The sequence below is a fragment of the Lathyrus oleraceus genome, chromosome 7 (genome assembly GCF_024323335.1).
Source record: "Lathyrus oleraceus cultivar Zhongwan6 chromosome 7, CAAS_Psat_ZW6_1.0, whole genome shotgun sequence".
In the NCBI taxonomy this organism is placed as follows: Eukaryota; Viridiplantae; Streptophyta; class Magnoliopsida; order Fabales; family Fabaceae; genus Lathyrus; species Lathyrus oleraceus.
In genome coordinates, this window is record NC_066585.1 from 474,077,143 (window position 1) to 474,102,091 (window position 24,949).

Genomic DNA, 24,949 nt, shown 5'->3' on the forward strand with positions numbered 1-24,949 from the left:
GAATCATGGTGTTTACTTAATTGTGAATTAAGGCTAAATGATTTAACATGATTGAATGTTGCGTGAATATGCATTTGATGTGGTGTTGTTGTTTGGTGTGGTTTATTATTTATGATGGCGTTAATCAATTATTGTGTAGTGAGTATAATGATATGTATAATCGTGGTGATTGTTTGGTGATAACTTTGGTGATTAGTTTGGTTATTATTTTGGTTATAATGCATATTGTTGAGAGTCATGCACCATGGTGTAAAGGTTTCGGTCCAGTTTTTGTGTGCTCTGGTCCGGTGGTATGGATTTAAGAGCGAGTAGCTTGTTTCGTATGGGAATCGGTGAAGTGTTACGTATGATGGTAGTAGCAATTTGGTGTTTTCTGGTCCAGTGATATCGATTCAGGAGCGAGTAGCTGGTTATAGACGGGAATCGGTGAAGCGTTACTTATGGTGATAATAGCGATTTGGTGTGCTCTAGTTCGATGGTGTGGATTCAAGAGCAAGTAGATAATTCCAATGAGGAATTAATGAAGTGTTACTAAATGGTGATTAGTAGCGATTTTGGTGTGCTCTGGTCTTATGGTTGGGATTCAGGAGTGAGATGGACATGTTGTCTATGAATGATACCGCGTGTATAATGAGTCAGTTGTGAAATACATTGCATACATGTGCATATGTAATTGATTGTTCATGATGTTGGTGATTGGTTGAGAATACTTGATGTAGTTAATGAGTTGTTGTGAATAGTGTGTATACCTGATAAATGTGCATGTTGTTATGAATGGGTGTGAGACATTGGTGATGTTTATTTGTGTATTTAATGTGTGTTGTGTTGTATGTTTCTCTACCTTTACATTCTTTACATTGTTCATATTGAATGTTGTTTCTCACCCATTTGCTTCATGTTGTCCATCACGGACATCTTACAGATACTTAAGAGTGATCATTATTGTTGTGTGTGGAAGGTGGCTTGTTAGAGCTACTATTCACTTTTATTTATCGTTTTATCATACATTAGTGATTTCTAATGCTCTGGTCGTGTAATATCGGGGACGTGAGTTCGTTATGCTTTATGTTGTTGTTGACTTTGTTGTTTTGGAATTTAGTACTTTATTTATGAAGTTGCTATGAAATATTTTTTCGCTGCGTAGTTTCAATTGGTTAATATATTTTTGAAAGATTGTCGTTGGTGATACCTTAAATTATCGTATAAATCTTTTAAAATAAAATTTGGTGTTTAGGGTGTTACAAATACCATTATTTATCTATGAAAAACACGCATGTGTTCTGCTTGTTTGGATTTTATAATTGTATCTTGGATAGTAGAATTTAAAAATTGTGAAACTTTTTTATATAAGTTTACAAATTTAGTTCACATTAGTTACACCATGTCTTATTTATGATTAAGGGATGGTGTATTGAAAGTGTAAATTAATTTTACACTGTCAATCAATAACGACCATATATTCTGTCAAATCAGACTGAAAAATTTAAATAATTTGTATGACATGACAGAATGATATATTTTTATTTAATGATAGTGTAAAACTTTTTTATACCGTAAGTGCATCTCCACTAAATCCTTTTTAAAATAAAATGCACTTATTCATGACTTTCATACATATCTCTAATTTGTCTATGAAAATATAGTAGAAAATGTAGTAAATACAATAGAAAATGTAATAAATACAAAGTGAAAGATGTTTGCTTTTTTTGAATTATAGAATTTAAAAATAGTCAAGAATGGTAAAAGAGATTTTTGAATTTTAGAATTCTTTTTAAGTATTTAAATTTTAAAATTTGAAGAATATTTTTGTTAAAATGAAATGTTTGGGAGATTTAAGGAATTGAAAAGAAAATCTAAATGCTAATGCGAATGTGATTCTTGAATATATATATATATATATATATATATATATATATATATATATATATATATATATATATATATATATATATATATATATATATCAATTTTTTTCTTTAATAAAAAAATAAAATTTAGTACCAAAATATAAGATCTAACAAAACCTAACCAAAAGTAAAAAAACCTTAACCGATCTAGAGGTTAGTAGTGGCATGTTTGATGTTAATTATTGACACTCCTTGTCTCTCTTCGTAAAAGTTTTATATATTTTGAGAACCATGTCTGAAAATCTACCTTTATTGTATTAACATTGAAATAATGTGAAAAAATTTCTCTGTGAAACTAATTTTTTTGTTCTAATTCACTATTCGAAATATGCTTAACACATGATTTTTCATTTGTTTCAACAAAATCAATTCCAATTGAGCAAGAAAACCCCCTCCCTAATAAGTGGTCAGCGTTTCAACACCCCAAAGGCTGCGTGGCCAACTTAGCATGTCATAAAAGATTTGTTGAATTTATAGTTCCATGACAAAAGCTAACCTATTCAGATATCTCTGTCCTTCATTTTCACGAGGAGAAAAACTAAGCTTTGTTTATTTGTTGAACGAGAAATCAGTTCTCCACATACATATTGTATGGACATAAATCATCTTCCAGTTATTCTTCTGATAAGATGTTATTCTCTGTCTCATTAAAATTTACGATAAGCAATGAAAGATCCATGATACACAACCTTGACATTTAGCATTTTCAATCATTTTGTGGATATTCAAACAACTCACTACAACAAAAATACCAGGTTGTAACAAGACAAAAAGGACTATATTTTTAATTCGAGTAATAGTCTATATGATATAATGTCTCTTATGAAACCATCACATTGAGTACAAATCCATCATTTTCAAGCAGAACTTCAAAGTTTCTTCCATCCCCACATTTCTCGAGTCGCACAGCTACGCTGAACCACATTAGTTCACATTAGAATTTCATTATAATGACAATTTTAGTAACCTAATTCAAATCATCAGGTTAGGGATTAAATCTTTCTAAACTTTCTGGCTATGAGTCAATACTAACCAACTTAACACAACAAAAAAGTGCCCCCAATTCTAATGCTTCATCTCTGGAATCTCATACTTCCACGCAACAAAAAAGTGCCCCCAATTCTAATGCTTCATCTCTGGAATCTCATACTTCCATGCGATTTCAGCTTGAATTCTCTCTAAGAATAGTAATGCAACCATTAGGTTCATGACTAGAACCTCAACTCCATGTGATAGATACCTTATACAATGTCACTTTAAAGTATTTTTAACTACAATATTCCCTGTATCAGTATTCCTTCTGTACATTCGGCAAGGAGTGCACTCAAAACAAACCTCATATATAATTTTCAACTTCTTATAAACCATTAAGGGTTCAACTTCTTATAAACCATTAAGGGTGAAAGCTGCAAGTCATAAATTTTAAATCCAAAACAGTTTATGAAGTATCATATTTTTAATGTACAGCCTGTAAAGTTGTACTATACCATCTACTGTGATTCATACTTTTTCATATACCATCGTATTACTAATCCGAATTCAATTATTGCCATTCCAATCATATACCATCTAGCTGCTGCTGCTGCTGCAACCAAGAGCTCTGTAAGCAACTTTCAAAGCTATAGAGATCTAACCTATGTTGTTTCCACTAGTGTGTTAACCCTACCTCATGCGATAAAATTGGCACAATAATCAATGCGGTGACCATTGGAAATCCCCGCCTTATAAGACTATTTTGATTCACATGTGTTTCAGGTTCACTCTCATTAGCTTGGTTTTATACCTTAATGTTAAGAAATATGATTGGGCCTAACTCAATCCTAAAAACTGGCTTGTAGGGTGAAGATTGTCCTCACTTATAAGAACACGTTCAAATCATATATTGTCCGACGTGAGACTCATAACACTTAGACTTTGTTTAGGTGTTAGGAGAGGAAGAGATGACAGGCCTTTTAGGGGAAACAGAAGGACGAGGGAAGATAATCCTCCACCTTACACAAGGGTTTATTCAGAATAATGAAGACAATTTCTTATGGACAAACCCCAAAACACTTCCGTTTTTCCCATTGTCCTGCAATGTAGAATCTAGTCCGAAACTTCTCCACGACTAAGAATATGTTAGTGGCATGAGAACTGGCTGCATTACCTGAACCTACTCTCACATTGCCATGTGGCTTCTTTAGACATGAAGAACTCCAAAATCCAGAGGTGCAAGGTTGGACCTCAAAATAACCCTATTTTATTCAAAAGAAAAAGGGTAAGTCATAAGATGTAAAATGAAAAGGAAGAAAAGTGATTTATGAACTCCAGGCCAAAACATTTACATATTAGTTATTATGTCGCAATTCTTCCAAAATTAATGAATGATATTGTGATAGAATCCATAATTTCAATTAAAACGAAAGTGAATATTATGTGATGTAAGTGTGAGCTCAAAAGCTCTACAATGAAGAAACAGAAAACAGCCCAGCGTCAACACTCCTCTTACCAGAGAGATAGTCTCACCTAAACAATTTCTTAAGATAAGTCTCAATGATCCCCACTCTCCCCTCTTTTAACTCTTATAATGCTTCCCTTGCTACCAGATTATTGTCACGTCAGTCCTATTTCCCCATCCCGCCTCTCTATTGGACTAAGGCCCAAAACCAGTGTCCTATCACTACCGACAGCTAGAAAAATAGCATTGTCCTCATGGCTGAGATAAGAAAAATGACTTGAATACATTTTATCATGCCATGACTGAGCAGCTCGCGAGTCCCCAAAGGAATTGGACATGAACAATTTTAGCAAGACAACCACTGATACAACGCACCAAAAGGCAGCAACTAGGAGCAAAGTTCCATTGCAATTCAAACCCTGCTTGAATGCCTCTTGCGCCAACTAATAGAATTCTCCCAAAAGCTTTTCTTGTGCAGGAGTAGTTCAGAATAAGACAATTATTCCCGGAGTTCCACTGTTGGAAACTCACACCTACTACCTTTGAGTGACAGTTATCAGTTTCTGTCATCCAAATGGGATCAGAGTATTTGTGAGCGGTTCAGAATACCCATATTGTGTCCATGCTCATTGGAAGTTATGGAAAATGTCTTTCCCACCCACTGCTGTGCACGGACATTATCATTTTCTGCAGCAAATTGGTGATTGAGAATGGCAAGTAGAGCCTCAATTCCAAACCCAGCGACTGCATTTAAGCCGAGTTCATTTGTATCAAACAGTTTTGCCTCATGAATCCCATCATCCTTCTTCATCTTTGCACTGTTTCTAACAATAAGCGTTGTGTAGCTTGGACTCCCTTACCCGCAACGATGCCCTTCACACACCAAGTACCCTCAAAAGGAACCATTGGTCCATGAGCCCGATTAAATTGGAGAGGCTCACTTGAAATAGAAATTAAACCAACCCACTTTTTAATTCCTTTCTCCCACTTACTAGAATTATTATTGGTCTAATCCAGTAGGGTTAGAATGTGACCCAACTCACACATTACCCTTAGTTTATCTAGATCATTCTCTCCCGCTCGATTGAGATGAACTTGTTCCCGACCAAGAGGCGAACAGCTGCTGGCGACTGTGGACGGCTCATACTATGTGTGCCCGCGTCCGGAGGTTTTGGAGATGGTGGATTTGTGGCCGGACCTTTCACAAATATACTAGGGTCTGGCAGTTCTGGCTCAGACAGAATCCGGCTGTTCTGGCAGTTGTGGCATCAATCAACTCATTTGCTTCTTTCGTACTCGTTCCATACATGATTCCTCGTAGATGATCTGCACCGTTGATGTCGCACGAATTCTCTCGATATGGATCTTTCTAACCATCACCAACCAATTGGCATCAGGCAGTTTTGGCGGATGTAGTGACTCGACCAAAATTACTTGCTTCATTCTCTGCACCTCTCCTCTTCTACAAAGTCAATTTCTCCTAAACTGTTTTCTGTCACTTTGCCATTAATTTGTTTGAACTCAGTTTTTGATTCATCGTGGTCACAACTCCATCTTCACGATTGATCGTCACCTCTCTAGCACCTCTGACACTGGCCCGTGGTTTTTTTATGTAGCTTCTTGTAATCTATGTACCTCAACTAGCTTCACCTTTAACTCCTTGAGTTGCTTCACTCATAGAAGACAGAATGATTGCAACAAGGTGGATTATTCTAAGAAGAAAAAGAAAAGAATTTCCAACAAATCATGGAAGAGAAATTAATCTTGTTAAAATCAAATCAAAGTGAGCAAACAGATAAGAGCCAATTAACATGAAACAATTCGTCATGAATCCAACACACCATTTTTTCTAGTTATTATTAATTGTTAGGTTATTATTAATATTATTTGTTATTTGACTTAGTCTGCACTGATTGTGAGAGAATCGTGCTTGCAGTTTGTTACCTTTGATTATGCCTAAATTGTAGGGAGTTAGTATTGCTTAGTGGCCCTGCTTTCCTGCCACCACTTATGAAGTATTCAGTTTCTTTTGTAAGCTATTTATATAGCAGTATTCTTTCTAATAAAATCTCAGTTATCAGATTTGTTAACATCTGGTATCAGAGCGAGAGAAAAGAACTCACAAGAGTGCAACAAAAGAGTGTCTGGGATATGGGATCCGAAGTTGGATTTTCTGCACCCTCCATTCCCAAATTCGATGGAGATTACGATCATTGGAAAATGGTCATGGAAAATGGTCATGGAAAATCTCTTGAGATCCAGAGAATATTGGTCTGTGGTGGAGAACGGTTACACGCTTCCTAGAGAAGGAGAAGTGCAGACAAATGCGCAGAAGAAGACCCTGGATGATTTGAAGCTTAAGGATTTGAAGGCGAAGAATTATTTGTTCCAATCCTTGGACAAATCAATTCTTCGAACCATCACCAAGAAGGACACCTCTAAGCAGTTGTGGGACTCCATGAAGATGAAGTACCAAGGGAACGATCGGGTCCGGCGTGCTCAGCTCAATCGACTCCGACGAGAATTCGAAGTGTTGGCTATGAAACAGGGGGAGTCAGTTAATGACTACTTCGGAAGGGTGATGACCATAGCCAATGACATGCGAAATTGCGGTGAAGACATGACAGATGTCAAAATCGTAGAGAAAATTCTGCGAACACTGACAGAGAAATGGAATTACATTGTGTGTTCCATTGAGGAAGCTAACGATGTTGATACGCTCACAGTTGATGCCTTGCAAAGTTCCCTCTTGGTCCATGAACAGAAGTTTAGGAGGGAACCAGATAAAGAACAAGCGCTGGCGGTTTCTTATGGTGACACCGGTGGTCGAGGTCGGGGGAGACACACCTTCAGAGAAGGAAGAGGTCGTGGACGAGGCTGGCAGAGCTACAACAAAGCAACAGTTGAATGTTACAAATGCCACCAATTAGGGCATTTTCAATATGAATGTCCTAATCTTGAGAAGACGGTTAACTATGCCGAGATGAGCAAGGATGAAGAGATGCTTCTTATGGCTTATATTGAAGCATCAGAGGAAAAGGGACATACTGTATGGTTCTTAGACGGTGGGTGCAGCAACCACATGAGCGGAGATCTCTCTCTATTTTGTACCATGGAAGAAGGGTTCAAAAGAGAAGTCAGTCTAGGGAATCATATGAAGATGAAGGTTGTGGGCAAAGGAAGTGTTAGGTTAAATCTTGCCGGTGTCCGTCATGTTGTTCAAGAAGTGTTCTATATTCCAGAATTGAAGAACAATTTACTAAGTATTGGACAGCTGCAGGAGAAAGGTTTGGCTTTTCTAATCAAGAACAATGAGTGCAAAATCTATCACCCATCGAAGGGCCTTATCCTTGAAAGCAGAATGACACTCAACAGAATGTTCATATTGCTCTCGAAGACCTCCTCGGTTGCCAATGAGTCAAGTGAATGCTGTTTCCAAACTGACATCCAAGAAATTGCTCATCTATGACACTGCAGGTATGGCCACCTTAGCTATACTGGACTCCAAACTTTGGCGAGCAAGAACATGGTTAAAGGCTTGCCAAATCTTGGAGAAATCATTGCTTCTAGAAAAACGAATGTTGTATGCATTGGGTGTTTGAAAGGAAAACAACACAGGGAGATCATGCCAAGAAAAGCCACGTGGAGAGCTGAAGCCCGATTGGAGCTTATACATGCCGACATATGTGGACCCATCTCGCCAATGTCACATGGTCAAAAGAGGTACCTCATCTGTTTTATTGACGATTTCAGTAGGAAAGCTTGGGTGTATTTTATTGCTTACAAGAGTGATGCATTTTCTACTTTCAAGCAATTTAAAAGTCGGGTAGAAAGGGAGTCCGGTTTATTTATAAAATGCTTGAGAACTGATCGTGGAGGTGAGTTTACTTCACACAAGTTTACTGATTATTGTAGACAAGAAGGGATAAAACGACAGCTCACCACAACCTACACGCCACAGCAAAACGGAGTTGCCGAAAGGAAAAACCGAACTGTCATGAACATGGCCAGAAGTTTGCTTGTCGAGAAGGAAGTGCCTAAGGTTTTTTGGCCTGAAGCGGTTAGTTGGGCGTTCCATGTGCTTAACAGGAGCCCCACCTCTGCTGTAAAAGAAATGACTCCCGAAGAGGCTTGGTCCGGAGTGAAGCCCACAGTCGAGCACTTTAGAGTTTTTGGCTGCATTGCTCATGTCCACATTCCAGATGCTCGAAGAATCAAGCTTGATGACAAGAGCACTAAGTGTGTTTTATTTGGAGTAAGTGCCGAGTCGAAGGGATATATGTTATACAATCCCATTAAAGGAAATATCATTGTTAGCAGGGATGTCGTGTTCGAAGAAAATAAGAAATGGGATTGGAACACAAGTCACTCAGAGTTTCGCAATGATCAGCTTGAATGGGGAGATATGGATATTACTATTGCTGACCAAGAGAGTGATACAGTGACACCACAAGATCAGTCAAAGCATGAAGAAATCATTAAGTACAGTGGAGATATAGGTCACTCAACAGATGAGAATGAGGAGGTTGAGAATGCAGCTGGAATTGAGATTGCTACTGAGGATGAAAATGTAGTAGCTACAACTGAAAGTTCGGCAGTAGAAGGCCAGCGTATTAGAAGAACTCCAAGGTGGATGGATGATTATGTGGTGAACTCTGTTGTCGCAAACTCTGACGTTGCAGCAAGTTTTGACCCCCAATCCTTTGACGAAGTTGTGCCAAATAACAATTGGAAGAAAGCCATGGATGCTGAAATTCAGTCCATCGAAAAGAATGGAACCTGGACTCTAGTTGAATTACCAAAGGGAGCGGTAAGCATAGGGGTCAAATGGGTGTATAAAACAAAATTGAATCAACATGGTGAGATTGACAAGTATAAGGCTCGCTTAGTAGCGAAGAGATATGCCGAGGAGGTCTTGAAGAAGTTTAGGATGGAGGAAAGCAACTTGGCCCTAAATCCTACTGTTCCTGGAGTTAAAATTGATAAAGATGATACAGGTGTGACAGTAAACAGTTCCATGTTCAAACAATTTGTTGGTAGCTTGTTATATTTGACAACTACCAGGCCGGATCTGATGTATGCAGTTAGTGTAGTCAGTAGATATATGGCAAAACCAACTAAGATGCACCTTATGGCAGCAAAGAGAATACTTAGGTATCTGAACGGAACTGTGTGTTTTGGGATTTTCTATCAAAAATCAGGAAATCAGGAGCTTGTGGGATACACAGACAGCGACTATGCCGGATGTATCGATGATAGGAAAAGTACCTCAGGCTATGCCTTCATACTTAGCAATGTAGCTGTAGCATGGTCAACAAGGAAACAACCTATAGTCACACTCAGCACCACAGAAGCGGAATTTGTAGCTGCGTCAGCCTGTGCCTGCCAACTGATTTGGATGAAGAGGGTTCTGTCCAAGTTAGAGTACAATGGAAGCAAAAGTCCGGTGATTTTTTGTGACAACAGTTCTACCATCAAACTCTCAAAGAACCCGGTTATGCATGGCAAGAGCAAACATATTGATGTGCGCTTTCACTTCCTCCGTGATTTAGTAAATGAAGGAAAGATTCAATTGAAGTATTGCGGCACCAAACAACAGATAGCTGATATCTTTACTAAGCCGCTTAAGCTTGAAGTCTTTCAAGAGCTGAGGAAGAAGCTTGGTGTATGTGACATCTCAGAGATAAACTAGACAGTCTAGTTTAGGGGGAGAATTGTTAGTTATTATTAATTGTTAGGTTATTATTAATATTATTTGTTATTTGACTTAGTCTGCACTGATTGTGAGAGAATCGTGCTTGCAGTTTGTTACCTTTGATTATGCCTAAATTGTAGGGAGTTAGTATTGCTTAGTGGCCCTGCTTTCCTGCCACCACTTAGGAAGTATTCAGTTTCTTTTGTAAGCTATTTATATAGCAGTATTCTTTCTAATAAAATCTCAGTTATCAAATTTGTTAACTTTTATCCTCAAATAACTAGAAGGTAAAATTTTTAGCCCTCTGTTCCAGAGAAATCATCCTGTCCATAGAGAATCATCCTGTCCTTGCTTAACAGAGAAATCCAAAAGCAATTAACACAATCTTTAATTTGTGCATAAGTCAAACACTCAAAGGATACCACCAAACAACATTTGCAAGATCATAGTGAAATCTGCAAGAATCTTAGGCCACGAGATATGATTCTGAAGTGGCAAATAACTAGATCATAGGATTTCAGTACTGTGTGAGTCCTTTACTCTGCTGTTTCTTAAACATGATAACTCCGCGTGGATAAGTTGTAAATAAATGAAAATTTTAAAATATGTACAATTAAGAGCATACCATATAAAAGGAATATAGTAAACAGTTGTCGGACAATTAAGATGAAAAAAGCAGAAGAAAAACGACTATCAACAAATATCCTTCTTGAAACAAATAAAGAATTATCAACAACCTTGCAAGGAATGAACGATTGATTAGTATAGTTAATAAGATGCATTTCGAATATCAGATCCGACTCTCACAAAACTTTTTGAAACTCAGCCAATAAAAACATGCTAGCATCTCTTTTAATTTAGCAATATATGTATTTTAGTGATTCCAAACTTGTGAAGCCAAACGCATAATGGTAAATACACTTACAAAATGCAAAGGACGGGACAAGATGGTGTTGCATCTTCAAATGTTTTGCTTGAAATCAGCCCACTTAGAAACAACCCGTGCTTTCCATAAACTGATTCAATAGCACAGTCGTTTCATCTAACAAAGCACGTTTTGGGCAACAACTACAAGACCGAGTATATGAGTATGCCAATGAAGCCTTTAAATTCTGAACTCTTTGCTCCCTCCTACATCATATTATCTCACACAAAGCCACCAAGCAATCAAAAAGTGGCAACTAATTTCACTTGAATTACTCTGCAAAAACATAAATTCTTAGATTCAGTACTATTAAATGATCAACATATTCCCAGTTCAAATGCAAAATCTCGTAAGGAATTATATGCAAGAAGGTCCAAGGTTTAAATCTCTGCTACTAACATTCCCCCCTCCTCTGAACAAACTAACTATTAACATTTGCCTATAAAAAAAAAAGTTTAAATGTTATTGAGTTTGTTGGGAGGGGAAAGAGACCAGAGTAGATTTAACATTCAATGATTTTAGTCAGAAAATTAAATGTATTACGTACCAGCAGCGGTAGTAAACTTTGCCACATTTCAACTGCACTGCATAATTCAAGCTATAACCAACAAGGATTTATATTTTATACTATTAAATTTCCACATCAACCAACAAATCATCATCTGGCATGTCCCCGGCCTTCTTCATTTTTGTATGCAAGTCAAGAAGTAAATATCCTAGATCCTCAGATTGAGAATGTGATTTATCACCGACTACAAATACTTGCACTGTATTTCCGACTTCAATCCAACTACAACCTGGCTGCTTCTTTAACCCTTTGTCTTTCATCTTCATTCTAACATTGGCAGCTTCTTTCCACTTCCCTACAGAAGCATACATATTTGAGAGTAATGAATAGGTGCCTGCATTTTCTGGTTCGATTTTCAAAACTTTATCAGCTACGAGTTTCCCAATATCAGTGTTCCCATGCATGTTACATCCAGCTAGGAGTGCACCCCAAACAGATAATGATGCCTCTTTCCCAAGTCCCTCAATGATATTGAAAGCTTCTTTCAGCCTTCCCGCACGACCACAAAGATCAATCAGACAAGTATAGTGATCTTCTCTTACTTGTATATATCGGTTTTTGAAAAGCTCATCAAAGTATTTAAGTCCCTCGTCAACTAAACCGGCATGACTACAAGCTGTGAGAAGTCCAACAAAGGTGACATCATTGGGTTGGAAACCTAATTCTTGCATTTTATTGAATAGAATTATTGCTTCATTTGCATATCCATGGTGTGCATAGGCAGCAATCATACCATTCCAAGATATCAAATCCATGTGGCCGGATAATCCATCGTCAAACATCTTCCTAGCAACATGCAACTCCCCACATTTTGAGTACATATTTATCAGCGCTGATACCACTTGTGTGCTCTCCTGAAAAACTGTTTTACTAATCATTTGATGGATTTGTTGTCCTTCGATAAGACCTGCCAAGTCACTACAAGCACCTAAAACAGTCACAAAAGTTCCGGTGGCTGGTTTTAATCCATTATTAGCTTGCATTTTGTTAAATATTTTCAATGCTTCTTCACTTAGACCATGTTGTATATACCCTGTCATCATAGCAGTCCAAGTAATGATATTTTTTTGTGGCATTGCATCAAATAACTTCTCTGCCCTATTCAAGTCTCCATTTTGAATAAAACCTGTAACCATTGTATTCCATGAAGGCATATCCCTCTGAGGCATTCTCTCAAACAACTTTAAAGCCTCATCCAACCTCCCATTCTGCGCATAACCCGCAATCATTGCATTCCAAGAAACCACATTACGAATCGGCATCCTATCAAAAAGTTCCCGCGCATCATCAATTCTCCCATTCTTTGACAAACCCGCAACCATAGTAGTCCATGAAACCACATCCCTTTCCCGCATCTTATCAAAAAGCCTTTCCGCATCCTCAATCCACCCTGAATGCGCCAAGGCCGTCATTATGATATTCCAAGAAACCACATTCCTCTCCGGCATTCTTCTAAACAAATCCAAAGCCTGTTCAGTTCGACCATTCCGAGCATACCCATCAATCATGGTATTCCAAGACACAACATTCCTAATCGGCATCTCGTAAAACAACCTTTCAGCCTCCTCAATTTGATTCAACTTGACGTAGCCACTAACCATAGCAGTCCAAACAATCACATTCTTCTCCGCATCCGATCTATCAAACAGCTTCCTAGCTTCCTTAATCATGCCACCCTTGATATACCCACTTATCATTGTAGTCCACAAACAAACATCCCTATCAGACATTTCTTCAAACACCTTGCGTGCTTCGTTGATCTTTCCTTCCTTACATAGCTTTGAGATGAAGAAATTGCAGCGCTTCATTTCAAAGCTAGGAGTGACCGTGGATGTTAACCTGATCCTGATATTACTAAGAACTGGGAAGCCATGTATGATATAGTTTGGGTGTTTGTTGAGCTTGGGAACATTCATCAAAATGAATGATAAATGATGATATAGCCTCTTCATATTTAAAAATTTGGATATGCGGTAAAAACAAACACGTGTTGTAAGGTCTTGTAAGAGTAACTTGTGATGGGATGACTCTAAGGCCTTTCTTCTGGGACTTTGAAGTCGAGGGTAATAATGAGGGGGATTGCTCTAGAGTAATTTTAAAAGTAACAACTCTCTAAAATTTCGAGATTAGACGCACTCACTCATGAGTACAATTTGGTGTGGCATCCATATTTTGTTAAAGTTTAATTTGAAGGAGAGGTATTTACATAGCAATATTAGGATGGATTTAGAGATGCATTTTCATAACAATTTTTAATTTAAATTTCAGTAGATTTTACAAAGATATATTTATGATGCATTTAATTCATATACTCGCATTAGACTTTTTCCCCTTACTTCTTTATTTGTTGCAAATTCACTAAAACCTCATTTGAGCTCGTAAGAAAGTTTCTTCAAGTCCATTTTAAAAGTTCAACACTACTACTGCTACATTGCATTCAATCTCAGGTCATTCCACTCACTTCATTGAACTTTTCATCCATAATTTTCATTTGGTAAAAAAATTATTTTATTTCTTTTTCTGAGATATGATGAATTTATTAGCTAAAATAAGTTATTTAAGATGCATTAGGTAGTAGTTACATTCGAAATTGGTAGCGGGTATAAATATGCATTCCCATTTGATTAGAGTTTAGAGCATTGATGTGGTTTCTTTCATTTGTGCAACTCGCGAGTTTATCTGGAGAAGCATCTTCCAATTTGGTCTGAACTAGTTTAACGAAGATGTATCTTTGGATTTAATCTACTTGCATTTTGAGGTGATTTCTTGTTTTATTACAGGCATAATAGATGAAAACAATCAGGACATATTGAGGTTCGGTCGTGTGTCCCAACACACGCTTATACAACGTGAGAAGGACATGGGTAGGTTCACGAGGCCACGAGTCAATGCCACCTTGTTTGATGGTTCACAAGGTCGAGGTTCACAACCATCTGCTTCTACTTCCTGAAGTCGCTTTTCTCAGACACCTACTTCACATGAAGCCCCTGAAGCCCTTAAAGGTAGTCCCTAGCTGGTCCTCATAGAAGAAATTATTGCTTAGATGCAGAGTGCCTTGCACTACAGGCGAGGGAGAAACTGAAGGGTTATACATATTCAATAGTTTATGTTTATTTGTATTATTTTTTTGTATTTCTGACAAATTATGTATGGTCAGTATATTTTGAATTTAATTTAATTAATGTATGAGTTTTTTAATGTATATATAATATGTTTGAATCAATTTATGACATTCTTAAATGGGTTTACGATAAAATTGGCCTAAAATGACCTAAAATATAAGTTGGCATAAAAAATCAAAATTAAGACAATGTTGTTGCCTATAGTTCATTCAGTGGGTTTTCGAATATGTGTCTCTGAAATATCCCTTGTCATGTGTAATAAAAATGCTTCTAAAAATTAAATTCAAGGGTTTACATTAAATGAATCTCCGAATTCATCCCAAAAAATTTACGGAGATGCATCTCTGAATCAAATTTTGATAAAAATAAAATGTGATTTAGATGCGTTTCAGACATCAATAAAGATATTTTTGGATTTTTAAAAGTGTGGGGATGAGTATTTCCCATCATAAGTATTGATCTTAATAACTCTAATGAAAAAATCAATTGTTTTAGAAAAACATAAGAAAAATTCAATTGATAACATGTTATTTATTTTAATTGAGAAATAGAATATATGTTGTTTTTTTTAGAGGTCAAATCTCTTCTCTTTATATTTAAAATTAAAATAAAGATATTATTATTAATTAAGTAACATAATCGTCGATAATCACATTGAAGGTGACAAAAAACATAAGAAATGGAGGTTTGAATTGGATTTCTAAAAACAAAAGTTTTTTTAAAACTGACTCAATAAAGCAATAGCACAAACAAGAAAAATAATAATGTTATTTTTATAGGGGTTCGCTGTTAACGAAGCTACCTCCAGTCGACCATACCAAGGTGATTTCGCATTCTCAAGAAGGACTTAATCCACTATAATCAAAACCTGATTACAGACACCACAAAGACAAACCATCATTGTCTTCTTGAGTCTACATGACTAAAACCTAGTCACTCAAGGAAACCATTCAAATAGATTTGAGATTTACAATTGTATAACTTATGTCTGAGCCAGAACTGGTTTCATAGCCTGATTTCAGAGCGAAAGTTCAACTTGTTTCTCTTAAACATCATTCAGAACCTGAACAAGCTTTGTTCCTGAAACACTTGGTTAGAAAGATGAACTTTTTCAAAGTTTTAAGAAATATTACCAAGTTAGAAACATGTTTAGGTTTTAGAATGAAATTAGATATATCAAAACCAATCATTCTTTTTCTCCCATTTTGTCATCATTCTGTAATACCCCAAAATTTACCCTTTCATTTTTTCCTAGAAGCATGGGTTTGTTTTACACTTCATTAGCATCATATTAGGTCATACTCATTGCATACTGCATTAGTGACATGGAGATCAGGTTTTGATCGATCACTCCTTAACAGAAGGAGCCCACACAAAGCAAGATTGAGAATTGGACTTCATTTTCTAAGTATACAAGTCTCAAGGGTCTCAGGGGGGGGTCCAAGTATCTTATTATGGTCCTCAGTTCATCAGTGAAGGATTCAAGGCTATCAGAGTGTTCATCTGGATTTAATCAGAAATTAGGGTTTCATGGCTACCTGCAACAGGAAATGTTTGGTTGGAAGTAGAGGAGTTCATCCATGTCATGATTAGAGAGGCATCTTGGCCTAGGAAGATTCACAATTATCTCAGAAATATCCATTGGCAGTCAGTGCAATCAGTTCCTGATCATTTTGCCCTAAAACTAGGGTTTGGTATAAAATCAGTTTATTTTTTATTCTTTAGGTGAAACTCTTTTCCATGGCCCTCCATATGTCCACAAGGGTCTACATACAAAAAATCAGCACTTTGTTTGAGCTAGAAGTGCTTCAATTGATCAATAGAATCGGGAATCAGACAGTTTGGGAAAAGTCAACTGTGGGGCCAGAAAAGTCAACTCCTGACATTTTGAGAGTGGAATCTCAAAATCCATGCCTAGGGGATCCTACATGTGAAATTTGATCAAGGTTGGATCATGGATTCATCATTTAATCAGGAATTGGAAAAGTTACTTAATTTGGAAATGGTTGACTTTCCATTTAGGGCAAGTTTTCCTGATCGTTGCACTCACTTTAAGCCCATTTTGCATCAAGATAAAAGCTCCATTTGAAAATTTCTCCAACATGAAAGTTGTTCCTCTTGTTCTAAGATTTCTAGAGATATAAAGTTCGCTCCATTTGGATTAGAATTGAGAAAGTTATGCTTAGTCAAAGTGAGACATTTTTTTGGGACACTTAGAAAAATTTCTAAGTCCAAATCTTCAAAATTTGTCATGACTTCTTGGCCAGTTTTCTTGCGCTTCAAGGCATTATTTGAAAATACTTTCTTCACAACAATTGTACCTTTCCATGTTCTTTTTCACATCCTTTTGGAATCATCTTATTTGGATCCATGGTTTGAGAGATACATTCATTTAAAGTGGGCACCATGACTTGATTTTCTAGGCAAATTTTGGGTCTGGCTGGCCCAATCAGATTTTCTAAGCATGCTGCACAAACCAGTCACGTTTTTTTACCTCTTTTGGCCATGCATTGGACATACATTCACTTAAGTTTGGCCCAAAATAACAACATTTTACACCTCACTTCACACTTTTATTCTTATGGATAAATCACTCATTAAAAAGCCCATGAGAACACCTAATCCACCCTATTTAAGAAGCTGAAACCCTAACCCTAAAGGGGTATTCGAATTTCGTGGCAAGGAGGCAAAGCTTCATCACATATCAGATTCCATTCCACTTCTATTTTCCATTAGGTAATCATCTCTTCCATGGCCATGTTTTGATATATCTACGCTTGCTTACCATGTTCATCACCATTAATTCTTCCATTTTCATATTTCTTTTTCCTATTTAAAATATTTTCTTCGTCCATAAAATTACCCAAAAATATTTTTCACTTTTCTTAATGTTTTATTTAATTTTATATAACTTTTATTTTTGTATTTTTTTAATATTATTATTTTATTTTAATTATTTATTCTAAATGGTCCATTTTAACACACTTTTTTTATTGATTTTATTTTTATGACTTAAAATTATTGTTAGCATTTGATTTTTGGGATGAAGGTTGACCACTGTCTCATGGTCAACCTGACCTTTTCTTGGAATTTTATTTCACATTTTCAATTTATTTTGGATTTATTTTTGACCTAGTTTGGTTGGTGGACTTTTAATTTGACTTCTGTTCTATTTTAATTAATTCACATGCCAATTTTCATTATTTTTAAAATCTTTTTGCGGGATGATGATGTCCTGACCCCACCTTATTTATTTTAATTTTTCATAATTTTATTGATTAATTTACTATTTATTCTTGATTTATTTCTAACCTAGTCTTATTAATTGATTGTTGGTTTGACCTATGTTTTATTTTAATTAATTCACGTGCCAACTTTCTATTATTTTTAAAATATTTTTGGGGGATGATGATGTCCTGACCCCACCTTATTTAGTTTAATTTTTCATAATTTTCTTGATTAATTTGCTATTTATTTGTTATTTTTTAAGTTGACTTGAATTTTCAGTTGACTTCTTTATGATCGATGTTTGACTTAGGGATTGCTTATGGCAATTGAAGAGATCTTTTGATCCTCCCTCATTCATCTCATATGCCATGTATTAGAGGCCTTTTACCTTGATTTTATTTGGTCCTTACCTCATGTCCTGATTAAATTATTTAGTGGACCCTTCGTGTGTATATTTTCATCTGTTTGATTCATCTGTTATCTTTTATACTTGTTTCTCTCATTCATGCTTTCTATTGCTTGATTATTTAACATGTTCATACTCCCATGCATTGTTTAAATACTCCATTATTTTATTCTTTGGTTTGATTATATATTTTTTATTTATCCGATCTGATTGATAATTGTTGCCTACTTGTATGATGTGTGAGGCATATATTCTTATTGTTTGTCTGCCATGAACAATCCCCATTCATAACAAATGTACCCCTCTCCCATAAAGTGTATAATATTTATTTATTTATTTCTTTAGTCACCTGTTAATACAAGAATTAAAACGAACATCCGATAACCATTTCAAAATAAGATCAAAAGCTCGATCCAACGTCGAGTAATCATTTTCAAAACTTAACAGAACCAGCACGCATTCATCCATCCTCTTGTAAGTCGATCGCCTCAGGCATCGCCATCTACCTGTAAGTTGATTGCCTCCGGCATCACCATCTACCCTTATCCGTAACTCCTCTCCACGCTCCATCCGTCGACTCTTGTTCCGTTTAGGTAGCACCCATTAGGTAGAACCCTTTGTATGATAACATAGGTAGAATTCCCTTATTCTTTGCATGCTAACATTAGGTAGATGTTCCCCTTTGTAAATCCTAACACATAGGTCCATATTGCATGACAACTCTAGAGTAGAGCTTCCCCACTTTTAGACCTTCCGTGCGTCTCCGATCTTGTGGCATGTCAGTCCGTTCTATTGCAAAGAGGTAACTGCCTAAGACTCGATTCAACGAGCTGCGACACCTACTGCTAGGACGTTAAACACACTGCCCACCCTTCTTTGACACAGCTGGTGTCCTCTTTTGTAAGTCCATGCTCAGATGGCAATCCTTAACCCCTAGTTAGCCGAACTACGTTTTGCTCTGATTCTCATTCCAGATGAGATACGTAGGCATAAGACGCGACGTCTTACCGAGCACACTTCTCTTTAACCCATAGGTAGCCGAGCTACGAAGACTCTGATTCTCATACTCAGATGAGATACGTAGGCAGTGGATGCGACATCCTTGCGAGTCATTTTCTTTTAACCTTCCTTTTAGTAAATAGTACTTTAGATATACCTACACCTTTTAGACTAGAACAACACTTATGAAAAGGGCTCCCTAGGAGTACCTAGGATGTTTTGGGTGCTTAAAACCTTCCCATTGCATAACCAACCCCCTTACCCAGATCTCTGACATTTTTACTAGTTTTTGATTCGATAAAACTTTTAGGTTTTTGTTCGCTTTCTAACCATTCCTTTGGATAAATAGAAGTGCGGTGGCGACTCGACTTGTATGGTTTACCTTGGATTTAGTCAATATCTCTAATGGTAACGAATACCCCACTACAGAAAAGTGGCGACTTCACTGGGGACATATCATTTGCCTAGTGGGTTTTGCCTACTTTTCATATTTGTTGTATTGTATGGTATATTGCTTTGTGACATATTTTTGTGCAATTTGGGATTACTGTATTGTATGTAATGATTGAATTGTTTGAATATTAATTCCTTGTATGCTTGGTGATCTTCGTGAGATGAGTTCTATACCCGAACTCGAGTGCACTTAGGATAGGAGAATGGCATAGTCTTGTTGACTTATGTGGAGTTATTCCTTAGCAAGTTGACTTGCAAGCCCATTCACTTGGTGGAGGTTATGTTGGGATCAATAATGTCACACGAGTAGTCGTGGTTAGGCATTACTCTTTCCAATATATGCCTTAAAATCCAAGGACCTTAGTTTACCACACCCATCTTGGCCTATTTTTAGGACGTAGTGTGAAGATCGTTCAAGTGTAAGATTTGATACGATTGTTACGTGATACTACACTCATAAGAGTCTCTCTTGAGAATATTTTTGGAATACGAGTAGTCGTTTATCCGATAATATCCGAAAGATGGGATGATGACTATGGGAACCTCTTGTAGAATATGATTGTCAGGTTTAACCATAGTACACTCCCTTTGGGTGGTTCTTAACCAAGACTCCATGCTCGCGACTCGCAACAAACCCTTGATTCGTGGTTGATCCGTTCTTGTGTATCCTTAATATCAATGGAACTTGGGTGTTGATAAGGTGTAAACCATAATCCACCAAAATGGATGATTGATATTAAGGATGACTTGATCCATCCCATGACCTTTATGTGGTGTGATTTGCTTGATCCTTGAGTGTGATTGTTGCATCCATGCATTCATGCATTCATACACATCCATATCATCAACAATGAGAAAACTTTTAAGGAACTTAAGAGGTCTATTTGCAAATTTTCAGACATGGATAAGCAAAGAAGGAATACAAAGAAGTACATTTTCAGACAACCCGACTTGAAAGAGTTAAGGAGTTTGACATCCTATGTATTAGATCCCTTGGAATTCAAGGCTCGTCATGGGAAGCTTCTGTCTATTCTGGCTACTCAAGTGGATGAAGGTCTAATGAGTGTGTTGGTGCAGTTCTATGATCCCTTGTACCGTTGCTTCACTTTTCCGTATTTCCAGCTTTTGCCCACGCTTGAGGAGTATGCCTATCTTGTGGGTATACCTATCCTAGACCAGTTGTCGTTCAGTGGCTTGGAGAGCGTTCCTTCTTCACAAGAGATTGATGATCTATTGCGTATAGATGAATCTATTATTGGTGCTCATATGACTACCAAAGGTGGAATTCAAGGTCTCCCATCTGATTTCCTCATTGATCAAGCTACTGTGTTTGGGAAGTCCATGAGTGAGGACGCCTTTAAGGCCATATTTGTACTTCTCATCTATGGGCTAGTGTTATTCCCCAACATCGACAAGTTTGTGGATGTGAATGCCATTAGGATTTTATCTACTCTTAATCTCGTTCCTACTCTGTTGGGTGACACTTATTTCTCTTTGCATATGAGGAATGCAAAGGGCGGTGGTACCATTGTGTGCTGTTTGCCTCTGTTGTACAAGTGGTTTATTTCGCACTTGCCTCAGACGCTCGCCTTCAAGGAGAACAAAGGATGTCTACGGTGGTCCACGAGACTTATGTCTCTCACTAATGATGATATCTTTTGGTACAACCGTGTATATGATGGTGTGCAGATTATCGACTCTTGTGGTGAATTCTCCAATGTACCTCTTCTTGGTACATGCGATGGAATTAACTACAACCCTATTTTGGAACGTCGTCAGCTTGGGTTCCCCCTAAAGGATAAACCTAATAACATTTTGTTAGAAGGTGTGTTCTTTCAAGAGGGTAAAGATCCCCAAGGCTTGAAGGGCAGGATGGTCCGCGCTTGGCGCAAGATCCATAAGAAAGGAAGGAAGGAGCTAGGCCCGAAGAACTGTATCGCTTTGTTACCCTATACCTCTTGGGTTAGAAGGACAGCTTCCGAGTACCTCATTCCTTATAAGTATCCAAGACCCACACCTTTGGTTGTGGCTGGGCCTTCACCCCTCCTTAGCCAAGGAGTAAAGGAGTTGAGAGACGAAGACCGTTCGCGTGCTTGGATCCGTGAACGAGAGGAGTTGCTTCAGCAGATCAGAGAGAAGGATGCTTTGATAGAGTTCCTTGAGCACCAGGTTATTGATGATTCTGATGACGTATTGACCTCTCTACTTCCTCAGTCTTCCAAGTTTTGGAAGAGGAAGTATGATCGACTCGCCAAAGAGAAGGCAAATATGGAGGCAGCCTATGAGAGGGAGGTGAAGAGGCTTCGTGCAGCTTATCTTCCGGTCTCGAGGGATTTGGACGATTGCTTCTAGGGATCCATAGGATGTTCATTTTCCTTCTCTCTTGTATTGTATTTAGTTACCAAGACTGTACTTCTTTGGCGTAAAAACATTTCCAAATATTAATTGACGTGATATTTCCGTATGTGATAAACGTTTAATATTTCCAAAATTTGCAAATAAGACTCTAAAGTTCCTCTGATATAAAAATTAAATCATAAGCATTGCATGCATCATGTTTATCTATTCCTAGGGGTTTATATCTTCTCCTTGATTCTAGTCGGGGTTTCCTTACACTGTTTATCTAATGTGAGACTGGAATCAAGGGGTAGAATACCCTTTGAAATTGATAAACATGTCATTGCATTTGCATATTCATTAGCAGGTCTTGCATAACAGGTACCTCCGCAGTGTTCTCATCTTGTTTGGTATTCCATTAGGATAGCTGACTCAGGTATTCACCGATACGGTACCCGAAGGAATCAATAGAGAGCAAGGGAAGGTTTACAAGCAGAGCTCGCTGAGATGAGGATTCGCATGAATCAGTTCATGGAAGTGGTCCAAGGAGTGGCTTAGGGACAGCAGGAGATTAGATTGTTGGTACAGGGGAATCCCCCTACTACTCAACCGGAGGTTGTGGCTGATCCTCCCGCTGGAGAGGCTAATGGACCCAATGGACCGGGGCCTATCCCAATCCCACATGGCAACCTTGGTCAACAACCCATCCATGATGATCAGGAGGATCAATTCCCCCTACTTCAGGAGGACTTTGGCATGGACCATGGTATGAACCCTATGTTTCGGAGACTGGAAGAGAGGTTGAAAGCTGTGGAAGGGCAGAATGCTCTTGGTGTGGATGTTGCTGACTTGGGGCTGGTCCCAGGCGTGAGAGTTCCGCCAAAATTCAAAGTCCCCGTGTTTGATAAGTACAATGGAAACTCTTGCCCGAAGACTCATGTACAAGCTTACTTCCGCAAGATGATCACGTATTCTGATGATGAGAAGCTGCTCATGTACTTCTTCCAGGATAGCCTAGCTGGGGCATCCTTAGAGTGGTATATGAGGCTGGACAGAGCCCATATTCGCTGCTGGAGAGACTTGGCCGAGGCTTTTGTAAAGCAATATCAGTACAACACGGATATGGCACCTGATAGAACTCAACTCCAGAATCTGTCTCTCAAGAGCAACGAGTGCTTCAAAGAGTATGCTCAATGCTGGAGAGAGATGGCTTCCCGTGTTCAGCCTCCTATGTTGGAAAAAGAGATGGCCAACATGTTTATGAACACACTGCCTGGATCTTATTTGGAGCGTCTGGTGGGTTGCAACGCCTCGAATTTTGCTGATGTGGTCTCTACCAGTGAGAGGGTGGAGAACTACTTGAAGACATGTAAGATCCAAAATGGGGTTGGATCATCTTTGGGGTCAAAGAAGTCGTTCTTAAGAGGACAGAAGAGGAGAGAAGGGGATGCAAATGCCATATCTTCTTATCAGAACAGGGGTAACCACAGGAATAACTTTCAGAATTACCATCAACAACCTTATGTTGCAGTAGTGACCATTCCGGCTGCAGCACCAGTGCAACAACAACAACCTCAATGTCAACAAAATCAATACCAACAACAACCGGGTAACAAACCTGCTTACCAACAGAGGCAGAGGATGATAGATAGGCATTTCGACACTCTTCCAATTTCGTACGCCCAGTTGCTTCCCAACCTTCAACAGTTGCAACTTGTGCAGTTACGCACTTTGGCTCCTCCCGTTGGCAGACTTCCAGTGGGTTATGACGTCAATGCTAGGTGTAATTTCCACTCTGGGGCACCTGGCCACACTATTGAGAACTGCAAAGCTTTTAAGCACGTAGTTCAGGACCTTATTGATTCAAAGGCCATTAACTTTGCGCCGGCTCCTAATGTTGTCAACAATCCTATGCAGCAGCATGGTGGAGCAAACGTTAACATGGTGGAAGGAGAAGTCGAATCAATCAAAGATGTCAGCCAGATCTCTGCAGTCAATGAAGAAGATGAGGATGGTAATTGCGACATTGACAACTAGGTGCGTCCAAGGGTCCCGGGTGAAGTTCTCCACAACTGGTCTTCTGAAGAGATTATCCAAGTCACTCTTCTTAAAGAGTAATTTTCTTTGTTTATTCATGCATATCCAAGTCTTACGTTCCGCCTAGGGCGTGATGACTCATTGTATGGCTCATCTACGTGGATACCTGCATTTTTTATCGTAAATAAAGGACGTCTTTTTGCATTCAAATATTTTGTTCACTGTCTTTCTATTTTTGCAGTTTTCAAAAAAAATCAAAAAATATATTTGGCAATGTTTTGTTTAGTTTCCACTTCTTGTTCATACTCATAAGCACATACCATCACTCATGCAGATGCACGTCACCGGATCCTATTGATAACAGTTCTGCTATGGCTCGCTTTGACTTTGAAAATGCAATCTTTCAAGCTCAAGAAGAGGGTGATGAAGACTGTGAACTCCCTGAAGAACTTGCCAGGTTATTAAAACAGGAGGAAAGGGTCATTCAACCGCATCAAGCGTCTATTGAAGTGATTAATCTTGGCACCGAGGACGTCAAGAGAGACATCAAGATAGGGGCTGCTTTGGAAGATAATATGAAGAAGGGGCTGATTGAATTGCTGCAAGAGTATGTTGACATCTTCGCTTGGTCTTATCAGGACATGCCAGGGCTTGACACAGACATTATGGTACACCGTTTGCCTCTCAAAGAGGATTGTCCTCCGGTCAAGCAGAAGCTCAGAAGAACAAGACCAGAGATGGTTGTAAAGATAAAGGAAGAAGTGCAAAAATAGTTGGATGCAGGGTTTCTAGCGGTTACAAATTATCCACCATGGGTTGCAAATATCGTTCCAGT

The 24,949-nt window shown here is 38.0% G+C and overlaps 1 protein-coding gene across 2 annotated transcripts; it reads right to left on the minus strand.

Moving 5' to 3' along the window:
* Positions 1-2,588: 2,588 nt before the first annotated feature.
* Positions 2,589-13,674, minus strand: LOC127105274 (pentatricopeptide repeat-containing protein At2g35030, mitochondrial). Of its 2 annotated transcripts, XM_051042440.1 has the most exons (4): positions 11,512-13,674; positions 10,965-11,240; positions 4,054-4,141; positions 2,589-2,821 (listed from the first exon to the last, which is right to left on the minus strand). In XM_051042440.1, exon 1 carries the CDS (start codon positions 13,482-13,484, stop codon positions 11,595-11,597), a length of 1,890 nt encoding a protein of 629 aa, XP_050898397.1. In that variant the 5' UTR covers positions 13,485-13,674; the 3' UTR covers positions 2,589-2,821; positions 4,054-4,141; positions 10,965-11,240; positions 11,512-11,594. The 2 variants fall into 2 exon arrangements, with proteins under 2 accessions (XP_050898397.1, XP_050898396.1); XM_051042439.1 differs by having other exon boundaries at positions 2,589-4,141.
* Between the last annotated feature and the right edge of the window lie 11,275 nt (positions 13,675-24,949).